Source organism: Diorhabda sublineata, chromosome 4, assembly GCF_026230105.1.
Source record: "Diorhabda sublineata isolate icDioSubl1.1 chromosome 4, icDioSubl1.1, whole genome shotgun sequence".
NCBI classification, from domain to species: domain Eukaryota; kingdom Metazoa; phylum Arthropoda; class Insecta; order Coleoptera; family Chrysomelidae; genus Diorhabda; species Diorhabda sublineata.
Window position 1 is genome coordinate 6,070,307 of NC_079477.1, and position 14,470 is coordinate 6,084,776.

The 14,470-nt window shown below is 32.2% G+C and overlaps 1 protein-coding gene across 1 annotated transcript in view; it reads right to left on the reverse strand.

Moving 5' to 3' along the window:
- Positions 1-14,470, reverse strand: part of LOC130442345 (protein unc-13 homolog A) — a 194,818-nt gene that overhangs the window by 97,698 nt on the left and 82,650 nt on the right. Inside the window, exon 5 of the mRNA XM_056776375.1 lies at positions 11,011-11,104. Coding sequence (XP_056632353.1) covers positions 11,011-11,104 — 94 coding nt within the window. The remainder of the gene's footprint in view (positions 1-11,010; positions 11,105-14,470) is intronic.

A 14,470-nucleotide genomic window follows, 5' to 3' on the forward strand; every position in this document is an offset into this window, starting at 1 on the left:
ATTTAAATTAATCGAATTATGGACGCTAGTCTTGGTGCCAAGGAGGATAGTGAAGAGGTGGCACAATAAACGAACTTCGTTAACTTAAACGTACTAAATATACATCAACAGAACAATATACTTTGCTAGGATCTTGGCGTTCGAGTTTTGATCGCTTGGCTGTCGCAAGAGTAAATGAATTTCTCCTTGGTTCCAAAGGTCTCGCCTGAGTAAGTATGGAACCATGAGCAGGTAGTTATATTGGTTTTTCTTAAAAAGTGTATCAGGTATATTGTAAAGGATGTATAACTTTGTACGAGGCAAACTCGTCGCTCGCTCTGTATACCGAAGTTCCTGCTGCTGATGTTATTGAGCTGGTGCATTGTTCATTCCCGAGAAGTCCGTCTGCTGTGGTTGGTTATTGTTAGGCTGCTGTTTCGGATTTTGGGCTGCCACTGTTGCCTGTTGACTTCATAGTTCGATAGTCACGATATTGTCGTCTGATAGTGTCTCCTTCAACGTGTTGGATAATGAAAGTTTTCTCCCCTCGTTCAATCACTTCGTAAGGTATGCGCAATAAGTTCTTTACACCGCTGTGGCATAGAAAAGCCTGTGGCCACATCTTGAAAGACGAACGGTGTATGTGTGTCATATCGCTTGATAGGTATTGGTTCATTATTAGGGCTCGCCGGCTCGAAGAATTCCTCGGATAAACGCATGGGCTATTCGAATAGCATTTCGAAAGGTGAAATACCTATGTCTTCGCATTCTGTCGCTCGGATGCCCATGTCGACCGATAATATTGGTCATTTTTAAGGCAAAGTATCGCTGTTTTGAACCTCTTGTGGAATCGCTCTACCATTCCGGGTCCGTAAATCGGTTGAATGATCGCAGTAAATCCGATTCGAATTACTTTCCCTGATCCATTAACGTCAACGGCGCCCCATAGCTGCTGATCCAGCCTTTTCAGAAGGCGCGAGTAATCTTCTCGCCTTCCTGATTCATCATTGGAATAGCTACTGGCCAGCGATGAAAACGATCTACGCAGGACAAGCAGTATCCTTCTGACAGAGGCATGATGATAATATCGATGTGCACGTGCTCGAGTCTTGCTGAACGTGGGACAAAACTCACCTACTTACCAAAACCTAGAGGTATTGCAGCGATATTGAAGAGGATCAATCATGTTTTTCAGAGGACCTATATTTTTAAATGCAAGGGCACTTAGCGTACTCGCCACAGAGTCATTAGTTTCTTCTCTATCTACTATGGAATGAAATTTGTATAATTACAGATGAATAACAACATGATGAATGAACTTGAAAGTGTGATACTACAATCTCATAAATTAATTATTCATGAGGAAGATTATGATTAGCGGCTGGGGAATCTTAATTGCAAATCCATTAACAGTCAATTAGCTTTATAATTCCTAACAGACTTCGTTGCAATGCATAATAATATTAGAGAAAAATAGGGAATTGGGTGAGAAATGGTTACTTCTTACAGATGATCTACTTTTATTATTTATGGACATTCAAAACAACACCACATATCACAGAGATTCATATTAATATTATGAATGTGTTGTCATCATCAGCAATTTGTCTTAAATTCAACCCTACTGAAAATTATGTGGTATTATATTAAACAAGAAATATTAGTTCGTCATTTGACAATTACGATGAATTTCTGGAAAATATTCTATCACTTTGCTTTCCACGAAATAGAAAAAAGAAATTTAACAGAAAACTGTTGATTACTGACGAAGCAAGTTTTGTCAGGAATCGTATAATCAAGTCGTATAAATTACATTTGTGGGACCAAGCTAATCCGCATCGTATAATTCAGGAAAGGATCATTGTATATATTTGGGTTGGGATAATTGGTAACCAGTTATTTGGTCCCTTTATAAATAATTGATTGTCGTTTAAAAGGGCAGCCGTGCTTGGAGATTAAAGTTAATCCAGAGCATTTGTCTTTTGGTTAGATATTTAAGACAATCAATATCCGTATAAATAAATAATCATGTATTGTGGGAAATTTCCTAAGAAAAACTTAGCTTACCATGCTTATAGCAATAATCATTTGATGATACTATATTCAAAGAAAGAGATAGATCAACTCTGGATCACAAATTCAAATTCCAAATTCTTCACCTTGTCAATATACAGAAACTATGAATTAAGTTCAGCTGGAAAGATATATGCGAAGGAATCATAGATCTACAGTTTAGTGATTAAATTTTCGATTAAAATAAGTACAATGGAATTTCTTCTAGCTTGACTCGAAATATTTGTGCTGATTTAATTTTGATATGTAATAGAAATTCTGATAGTAATAACAAAGCTAGCAAATATACAACTTGGATTTAGTAAATATAGAATTGTATGTATGAACAAAAAACGATTTGGTGATGAGTACTTGATGACATACAATGTATTGCAACAATAAAACAAGCCAGTCGTTATTCATACAGCACAAACAAAAAAACTTCAACTACCAAATACAAGAGAAAAATTGAAAGAGTTTCCAGAAAAAAATTTTCAATACCACTATACAAAAATATTTTTCGACATTGTTCAATAAACGAAAATATATTCAGAAGATATGAACGAGCCACACCATAATAACTAATCACAATTCTGTACATGCCAAATCTGCCAATTGGTATCCAGCATTTTTGTAAAAATGAATTCATAATTTGAAAAATTTTTTCCATGGAAACGAAATAATTACTGACATTTATAAAGCAATAGCCTAAAACTACAAATTGCTAAATCCCGAATAAGACATAGCCCAAAAAAACAAATATATTGTTCGTCAAATAAAGAAAATATTACACGAATTCTTTTATAGAATAAATCCTCTTACATGTGACTTAAAACAGAAACAGAAGTGTTACTAATTGCCACCCAAGATCCCGTTAGTAATAGGAGAAACCATAAAAAACAAATTATACATAATCAAACATTGAAAATGATAACGAACAATCTGCTCATTTGAACAAATGGATGAAAAAGAATTTTGTACGTTTATAGAGTATTGCTTCTAGGAAAAAATACTATTAAAGCAATCGTCTGGTTTAATAAACATTACTTGGTCTTTGCTTTAGCAAAATCAACCGTTGAAAAGTGCTTTGCTAAATGTAAACGAGGCGAAATAAGCACTGAGGTCGGTGCACGAAATAGACGTCATGTTTAAAAGACGAAAAACGGCCTAAATTGACAAAAGAAAAAGTGCTGTTCCTTCAAGACAATGTATCGTATCCAAAATTGATAAAAACGATGACAAAATTACATAAAATGGGATTTGATTTGCTTCATTGTCTAGATCTGATCCCCCAGCGATTTTCTCCTGTTTTCAAATTTCAAGTGGATACTCGCTGGTTGTATTGATGAAGAGGCAATCGCCGATACCGAAGTCTATTTTGAGGCTAATGACAAATCATACTATAACAATTGTATCCAATAATTGTAGGAGCACTATAAAGGTTATGTCGCCCTTGAACACAACTGTATCAGATTATGGAATCGAAAAACCGTTATTTTTTCAAACAAACTTTTCAGTTCACCAACAATTCATTGCAAAAGATCAGACAAATTACTAGATGGTACTAGAATTTCTTACTTCAAAGTACCGAACAACGTGAACAAAGTAATATCTGAAAAAATAAGTGAATATTCTAACTTGAAAGACGAAATAGCCTGGGAACGAAACATATATTGCCACATGAACCAACGTAGTAGTCTCCAAGCTCATGGATTTGAATAAATAAATATTCATGACCCTATTGAAATATTACCACGAAATAACTACACAATAACCTTCATCACACTTGGCACAGGTTTTAGTAATGGCCAAAAGTCGAAGAAATCAAAAGAGAAAATTAGTAATATTAATTGGTTTTCTGACAATTACATTACAATCTCTCCCTGTACGTTGAAAAGAGCAACACTTTTTTTTGGAGAATTTTGCCTCTCGTTATTTTTCTATTACGAGTATGCTGAGTCCTTTGTGACTACCACGTCATTTTGATGTGGTAACTTTCAATTTACAGTTTATCGAATATTTTAATTGATTTAAAAAGCACCACGAAATAGCATTACCTATTAGCATGCTCAAGCTACGTATTACTTGCAAACACAAGCTAGTGAGAAGTCGATATTTAAGTTTATACAATTATCAGCCGTGTGTAGGAACATCTCTGTTTGAATAATGTTTATGCTGAATGCTCTCAATGATAATCCAGGCTTGAGAGTATCTCAGGCGAATACAAAACAATTTCACAATTTATTTCCATATAGCTTGATATCCATGAAAAGCGAAACTTAAAAATGATACTATCTAGGTTTACAATGACGTGCATTTAACGTAGCCATCGATAACAAAAAGACTAATCATCTACATCATCAAAATAAACAATATTTTTTTTATTACCATGTAGTCTAATGAGTTGATGGAAATAAATTGCTACTAAAACTTGATTTAATCAAATTATTACTTCACTCAATAAGTCGTGTGACTGACACACAGATCGCGCTGCCATTGTCAAATCCGTTTATGAAGTACCTACTTTCAAAAGACTATGTGTGAATGACATGACATTTAGATTAATTAGAAAAAAGTGACAGCGATCTAAGTGAAGCTACTTTCGTTATTTTCAAAATAATTTTGTGTGTTAATTTTTCATTGCTTCTTGATGAAAAAAAAATGTATACAAGCTCAGCAATGACTGTGTTATCCGGACTCTATTACATTCAAAAGAACCATTTGTTATTGGTTTACTTGGTTTAAGCGTGGTCGAATAGACATCTACTATGGTGAACGTTCTGGTCGTCCAAGGTGGTTACTTCAGAAAACACCAAAAAAGTCCACAAATTGATTATATCTAATCGTACATTGAAATTGCGTAAGACAGCTGAGGCCATAAAGATATCAGAAGGCAGTGTGTTTACAATTATGCATGAACATTTGACTATGTTTACAGGTAATAAATCATATTTGAAAATTAATGTGAGAATTAATCCATCCGGAATCAATTCGATCATCATCTGAGTGAATTGCAGCCGGTGAACCACGTCCGAAGCATCCAAAGGCACAGCAGTCAACTGGTAAGGTTGTGGCTTCAGTATTTTGGGATACATAATATTGTTCATCGACTATCTCCAAAAGGGAGAGACAATCAATAGCGAATACTACTTAGATCTGTTGGATCGTTTGTATGCAAATATCAAGGAAAAACGGTCTCATGTCGATGGCAACGATAGTTGAATTGAACGAATTACAGTTGGAATTGCTTTACATCCACCATATAGTCCAAATTTGGCCTCCAGTAACTACTGGGTATTCGCTGATCTCAAACAAATGCTAGCCGGTAAGAAATTTAGCTCAAATGAAAAAGCAATTGCTGATCCTTAAGCTTATTTTGAGACAAAAGACAAATTCTTCTACAAGTAGGGCATCGAATGAATGTATTGCTGTTGAAGAAGATTATACTGATGAATAAAATCGATTTTTGGCAAAACATATGTTTTCTTTTAACTAGTCACACGATTTATTCAGTGATGTTATAGTATTTAGTTTAGTTTTCCGTAATTCAATCATTTACACAATTATTTGGTATTAATAATAAAATGTAAGCGAAATTATTGCGAAAACATTCTTCTACGAGAGAATTGGACCAATACCTTGAGCACCTGGAGGATTCAAGCGGCGCAGGCGTGGGACACAACCATCAAAACAGAAAACAAACAACACAAAACAAGAGATTAGTCATAGTAGGAGAAACAATAGGAATAAGTATATTTTACAGAAAGTAACACATATAACAATTATTACAAATGGTAAGTTAATTATAGGGTAGCCACAGGATAGATTGAATGATAATCATGTTTTGAATTTCAAATTACCACTCAAAAAGCGAGCATAATCTCGCATGTGTTATCAATGTCATAGATATAAGCTTTTTTATTTCTAAAAAATGTAGTTTTTTCGAAAAAAGTTGAAGGAACAACCTACCTACATATGTATACATTTCCCCCCTAAAAAAGGGAACATTATGTGAAAAATTGGAAAACTCATATTTTCTGATAGGTAGGATCGTTAAGCTAGCTTCAAGCCTAAAAGGGTCTGTTTGGTATACAGATGGATCTAAGACACAATGATAGCAGGAGTAGTTTATGTAGCAACGAGCCAAAGAACCGCTCTCTTGGGCTCTGCTTCTTAGTCACAATCTATCAAGCAGATATATATGCAATTTGTGTCTATACTAGAAGCATAATCAATCAGAAACAGAAGAACAAACATAACTCTATCTACTGCGACAACTGACAAGCTCTCAATAGCCTCGAAGTAGTGGTTAATATTTCTAAGGAGGCAAAAAACTGTGTAGTGCAGTTTGAGAAGCTATCGATAAATAACAATGACAAATACGTATGGGTCTTTAGACCCGAAGGGCTTGAAAAGGTTGGAGAAAAGTGCTGTCAATTCTTGCATTTGATGGTTACAGTTATCAATTTAAAGCTGAGTATTGACTACGGCATAGCTCTTCAATATCATAGGTATCATAAAATATGTTGAATGTCCATTATGCAAATGCGCTTTTCGTTTTTTACCATTGCGTTCCCCTCCGGGGTATTCAAGAAACAATCCTGCAAATGAGCGCGGAAAAACACATCAATATCTAGCTTCTTTTCTTAACACATTAAACAGATCTCCACCGCATGAATTGTCGTGGGACAACATTTTAAAACTTAAATTTTTCAATAGTAACTTAGAATCAAATTCTATTTAAAAGTGAAACCTTGCCTTTCGAGTGGTAATTTGAATCATTTAATTATACTAGTTAAACATATATTATCTTAATGAAAAGTAGACACCCAATGTATAAATAATCCCTGATGCTACCACATTAATTAGGGAAACAACAATTGGTTAAGTGAAAGGTTCAACAAAGGTTTTTTACTTATAAATTTTCATTAAATATACACAAAAACTAGGACCACATAAATAAACAGAGGCAGTGAATTATTAATAGAAATTAGTTTTCTATTTTATTAGATTTCTTAGTTCGTGATATCAGTTGTGCTAGAGTAGCGTTTTTATTTTGTATAACATGCCAGTACCAGTTCTGTTTTTTATCGGTATCCATTCTATTGGGGCAGATTATGTTCTTCTTAATCTATAAATTCATTTATTGATTCACGTTTTTTAACTTAAAGAATGAGATTGTTTGAATTTTGAAATCACAAATAAGCTGGAATTTGTGAATCCGTTGAAAATGTTCATAACTTCTCGCGAAAAACAATTTCAATGTGAAAAAGTCACTTTATTCCTCAGCTTATAATCTAATGAATGAGCTGTGAGGAACAGGTCTTGGAACGTTCTTGGTAATACCTGATTCCTGGATACATATGAAATTGTTTAAAAATAAATAATACATTGATGGGTGCAGTTGGAATCAATAAGATTGTTAAATGTGAGAAAATATTAAATAGGAACAAAGAAGTTCATTGTTGGACGAATGTATGAAAAGGTAGGTAAAGTTGATAAGTGTTTATTTGTCTTAAGTTTCTGAGGACAATAACTTGGTTATCGAAACGCACACCAGCTAGTAGAGTGTTGGTGTAGTACAAACAGTGTTGTCAGTTTGAAATTACAGTAAAAAAACCAATCTGGGTAACAAAATATTTTAGATGCTTTACTTCATGGGTGATTTGATTTGGTTGTGTTAATATTTTTGTACTCAATTGAAAATCATACATGGATGTGAATGTCCGATTTAGAATATAAGAAAATTGTGGGTAAAAAAGTTTGATAATGAAAGATAGGATAAAATCTGTTCAACTGGACTATTCTACTATCTTTGAAATGTGGAAATTTCTCTATAAAACAACATGAATTGATTGAATTTCTTAATAGAAGGCATGGTTTGATTTTTACCAAAACTGATGTGTATATGATGTAATAATAATAATATTCTGACCATCTCATAGTTTATATAAAATTATTCCATATCATTCAATCATAAGTTATCTTTATAATCAACAGTATAGTTAACATGAAATTTTGTATTTTATGTTCACTGCCCCTATTTTAAGGTTGGTAAACGAACAATATACACATTGGGATAGGATAGGCGGCAAGGAAAAGAGAGAATGTTTGTATGAATTTACTCATATTTTTTCTATTCGCATCACGATTTAATCTTCATGCGTATTGAAAATACAACAAGGTGAGTTTGAATTCCCTATAGATTCTATCGTCACTTCTATAATGAGGAAAAGTGCGCAGTACATGTTTAATGACATTATTGTGTTTACATTCACCTACACATAAATGAAAACGAAACAACAAAACAAAGGGTAGTAGTTTCATGAATTCAGTTGATAATAGCTCTATTATTGTTATTTTTTTTTTATAAAATAATGAATAATTTCATTCCAATGCTGCAAAATGGATACAACTGAGACTTAGTATTTAATTGAAACAAGCAAATCTCTGTAAGAAACAGGCTCAAAGCGCCAATTGCAAAACCTTAACTAAAAAATTGTCTTCAAAGTTAATCTGGTTTTCTAGAGTACGAACCAAATAAAAAGATGATATCATATAACTAAATATCATTGGAATAGAGTCACCTCTTATCAATAAGATCGGTAAAAAAGCTTAAGTAGTCAAATTAAACAGCACACAGCTTGGAATGCTTTGAACTGGGTTAGAATTTTTGTCTACAGGAACCGAAAACTAATTTTGTATCTACTGCGTCAAGTTAACAGAAATCTGACAAGCCTAGAAAACAAATTTGGTAGTAGCTCTAGAATATACTCTTGAAGAATTTTGAAGTTTAGATAACAATCACACTTTTTAAAGTGATGGCGGATACTTTGTAGAATCTGTGAAATCGGCTAAAGGGCAATAAAGAAAGAGCATTACATGAAATAGAAGATTAAGTTCTTTGGCACCTAGACCTGTTCTACATTCTGAAGTTTCTGAAAGTTGTGAGATCAATATATTAGCTGTGAACACTGATCATCCACAGCAAGAAAAGGGAACACAATATATTATTTGTGTATTAATTTTATTTCATGTTCTAGTTGAAAAACATTATTTTGAATGAAATTTTCTGTAACGCTATCATACATACGAAAAATTTTGCGTAAATATCTTTTCGATTTAATTTATACATTGATACACGTGATTGGAAATTCATACAAGCATTTTTTAGACGTACCTACATAAATATGAATTGTATACTAATTGTCACACTGAAATATTCAGTTGAATGTGGATAATTTAATTTTATTAACCAAATTTTCATAGATTTTTTGTGGTAATATAAAAATTAGATTTTCTAGTTTCAATACGGTTTCAATTATAAGAGATCTTTGTATCAAAATGATATTAGGTCCATGAATAAAATTGGGAATCGAGACGATTCCTTGTTTTATATTTAAAACCATGGAAAGTCTCTTGGTATTATTTCATTTTCTCAGTTTTAAGTAAAAAAAATACTTTAAATTTAATATTTTCACATAAAATTCTCGATTGTTCCCACGCGTGCTTTCAACAAATATGACAATAAAGGTTTAGATGTATCTTGAAGCTGTTTTTCATGGATATAAACTATTTCATCGTGAATTTTATCATAAAACTCTTTACGATTGAGAAAGTGCAATGTATCAAATTATTGTGGAATTAAGTAGGAAGTCTGTTCGTTTATCTCAATAAACTTTTTTTATAATAATAATGTGAACTATAAAAATGCTCCTTATGTACTTTCAAGTATAACAAATGCCCAACAAATTTATCCTTAAATGACTACTTTTTATGAATTTAATTTGGAAGCACAGGAAATTGTTTTCAATATAATTAATATTCATGGTGGACCTATTCAACTAATGATATTTTTTGTTCAGATTCAAAGTAGCAAAAGAAAACTAAATGATCACTTCTTCCAGTATATCTAACATTTCTTCTATTATATAATACGGATCTGGAGCTCTTTGTATTCCTATTTTATACATATCTGATAAACTGATCAAATGTTCATGTTTTTGTAAACTATTTTAAATATTATTGAGTAACGATATTCGATGAGTATCATTAATTGTTTTTTCAAAACCATCAACATCTAAACCATTTAGTGATATTTTATAAAGAAGTAATGTAAAATGTTGATTCGTGGAATATTATGATAAAAAATTCAATAAACAAAGCAATTTTAATAATTTATTGTTTACACTTTTAGAAGTTATAAGCTCAAAGTTATGTTAAATAACCACATTGTGCAGTTGAGAACTCTTTGAATCACTTCCAAGGAAGTTTAATTGCAATTCTAATATTCAATTCATCATATTTCACATGTTTCGATGAAAATTGTGTCGACCAAGAACCTGAAGAATTATTCTCAGATTTCATATTATTTATATTGTTCATATTACACGTTTGAATGTAAAACAAATTATAGAACACGCTGCTATGAGTGAGAAATTTGGGTTGTATAAAAAAGTAATTTTACGTCTACATAAATCTACATCAAATCAATTCTCGTATGTTTCTCATGAAATTCCCTTTCGTTTCGCACATATTGCTAATTTTTGATTTATTGATTATATCAATTAATCAAAAATTAGGGATAACTTGTGTTATATTTCAAGATTTGAAATTATTTAGTAGAAATAAATGATTTGCCCACGCTCACTACTAAACTATTATTTCACCTGGAAATCAATATGGTAGAGTTGAAAACAATAAACTTAGTTCCGTTTCCGTCTTTTATATTTACATCTTTGAAATTTGAAATAATGATTGCGTTAGCTATTAATTTAAGTTTAAATAGTATAACTGTCAAAACTTATATTGCTTTATAAAGTTTAATCATCGTATGTTCTAGTATTAAGTCTAAATTTATATTATGGGATAAAACCGTATTTGAACTTTGAAACGACAATTAGTATACTTGATCACCGACATAAAATTAATATTCAGTTATTTATGAAAAAATTTTACGTTTCATACTGAATCACTTACCAAATCAGATACCAAGGGAATGGACTTTCTCCGAATTGGTCGAATGTCCGGCATACTGTCAATGTTGCTGTAAAACGGATTGTCACCAGGATGTCTGGAAATAAAAAAGACGGTTTTCGTTTTCATTGTAAATGAACAAATTAGTTATTATTGAGATTTTTCAAACTTCTCGTTTTTGTTACTTTCGTATGAACAAGAGCTTACAGCAAAAACTTCTCTCACGAATTATCTCACCACTCCTGATGGGAACCATTTAAGATCTTCTTATTTTATGCCCCATTTACCTAATTTTCAGTCTTATATTACTGTGACTGTGAAGAATAATAAATCTACCTACTTATTATTGTATTAGTTTTGTATTGTAAAATTTATTGTAGACTGACCGTTCTCAATGTATTCATAAGCGTTTCCACATGTGCCTTAGACACTTGAAGTTCCATTAACTTACCAAATCACTTTTTCTTAATATAACGTGACGACAATAAATATAATCAATTGTAGCCTTTCTATAGAAAAGAATCAGTATTTAAGAGGGAATAAACTGGCTTGCAGGGCCAGATATAATAGAAACATCCATCGAGAACGGTAGTCAAATTATTTGAAACCACTTTGTTTATTTATATTTTTTGTTAATAAATAGTTTTTCCAAAGTTGTGTATTAAGTTAAACAACTCACGTAACAACTCTTTTTGGACTATTCAGCAAATCATATAATCCGACCAAATTTGATATTTTAATTTCTGTACAACGTATTTACAATTAAAATTTATTTGTGGTTCATTTTTGACCATTTAAAATTAATTGTAGTAGTTATAGCCCGACTACAGGAGTCAATTCAAGTCAATTAATTTGAAAAATGGTGTTTGGAATGTTTATATTAAGACTTCAGTGGTTCACTCACTTAATGAGTGGCTTACGTTAATTTCTACAGGTTATTTTTTTAGACGACGCTATCTGAAAATTATTCGTTCTGTATTAATTTACATACCGAAATTTGTGTTTTTAGTGTTCCATGTAGTGAAAGTGACAGTTCCGTACTGCAAAACACTTTCGGGAGTCAATAACAAACAAGCTTGAAATTGCTAAGAGACAGAATACTTTCTTCCACTACAAATATGAAGCAATCAACAAATTTTATCGAAGACACAAACACATCTACAAATTGTATAGAAATCACAAACACATCTACAGAGATACCATCAACATCTAGTAGAAATATACATATTCCATCTGCATACAATTCAATAAATATTAATAATTGTCCTGGAGGTACAATCAACATTACTTTTTGAAAATAATTAATAAATTAATATTGACATTGCAAATATTATTAAGTACATTATATTGTTCAATAAATAAAATGTTTCAGTTCTTGGCATACAAATAACTATTCTTTCTCGCTTCTTCTGCAATTTATTATCGGAGGCGGGAGATACAAACTAAGACATCTGAACAGTCCTAAGAAAACCTTCTATGCGCTATGTGAGGTAGATATACTTTTTATAGATCAGTATTGTGAATATTAATATAGTTCTGGAATGCCAACGGTTTTCTCTGAATTCTGTGGAAACATGATTGAGATAAAGCTGGGTGTTTTTAAAACACTCTCAGGATTACAGAAACGTCCCATTTATCACTGGATTTCAGTTTGACGTAAACTGCTTATTGTTTTTTCTATTCCATTGTAAATTACAGACTTTCAGTCTTTAGCTATATTTATTTCATGACAATAAAAGTAAATCAAAGTGAGAAGATTTCATTTACATCAATCATTTGAATCTTCCAATTTTAGAGACAGTCTTAACACTGAAACCCTTGTGTAAGTTTTTAATTCTTGTCGAATCTTTACTGGCATTTTTTTGTTAACGCAAAGTTTGAAGAATAAACCTCTTCAGCTTCAGACTAGTTAAGATTTGTGATTGTGCCAACTTTCTTGAGCTTTATTTGCACTTTTTTCAACAACAACAAACATGATCTCACTAAGATGGTTATAGTAGCAGACCTATAAGCTAGAAAGGGTTCAAACTATTTACTGACTTTGTAACCGAAATTTAAAATAAGAAGAAGAAACTGAAACAACAGAAGAGATAGAAGACAGTCTAACGCAAGAGATAGAAAAAAAACATCACATAGAACAAGAAATATGAATGTGGAATATATGAAAAGTCGATAAGAAAACTCAAAAGTGGTTTGAAAATCTACGAATTGATGGTAGAAATGGAATAAAAAGAGCTGAATAACGCCATAAATAGGAATACAAATGTTGTTGAAAGGAAGTATAAGAAAACCTATTTTTATCAAATGACAATGACACCATAAAGAACTACTAAATATGTGAAATAATTTTCATTCATCCTTCACCTTCTCTTATTCAACTGTTTTGATATGATTTTTGGGGCGGTTAAATACGTTTATCTCAGTTTCGCTTGTGCGATCCATTTAAGACGAGTTCCTAACAAAGCGTTCGCTTCCAGATCCAAAATAAGATCTTATATCAATTCTCTATAATTCGCAAAACACCCTTTCACTTTCTTGCCAGATGCGTGTGAATTTATTCATTAAAATCTGCTTTAGTTCTTAGGTTTATAATTGGGGATGGATACGATAGACGAAGGTGACGATATATATTTTGAGATACAAGAAAAACTAAAAGTCTTTTCAGAATATTCATTTTATTTACGTACAAAGTAGTCACAATTTACATCAATGTAGTTTTGTAACCAAAGAATCCATAATAAAATGATGAATTGCTATCTCCGCTGTGAAACGTCGACCACGTAAATGTTTCTTTAGGTTAAAGAGCAACCTGAATATAGCATTGCCAAATGAGGCGAATAGGGTGGGTTTCCAATAACTGTTACATAAATTTTCCTAGCTGTGTAATATGTAATGATCGCCGCTCGATTATTGACTAATTCAAGAATTCCTGGTGAACATTTTGTGGTCTTCACCGCCAGGGCCATATAATCGCTAGTGGAATGTATTACCTTAAAACTGTTTTCTATTTCTTTTGTTTGCTTTAGATTTGAGATGGGGAAGATTTGCAAAAACTTGCGCAAGCATTGGTCTCAAGACCAACTTGAACAAGCAGTAGCAGCTGTCAGAAGTGGAGAATTTCAAAGAAATGTATGTTCTCGATTCGAGGTACCAAGACGCACGTTACGGCGATATTTAGTTCAAGGCTTGTTAGAAAAGAAACTGAGTCGTTCAAGCATATTAAATCAGGAACAGGAGAGAAATTTTGTGCAACGGATTAAGCGATACTCTCAAATTGGATTGCCTCTCACTCCCAAACTTGTGCGACATCAAATGTTTCGATATTGTGATATCAACCACATCCCCAATAAGTTTAATAAAGAAAAACAGCTTGCTGAAAAAGACTGGATTGCTTTGTTTTTAAAAAGAAACGGCGATTTGTCCGTTCGCAAAGTACAGCCTATGAATTCTGCCTTTGCTCAGA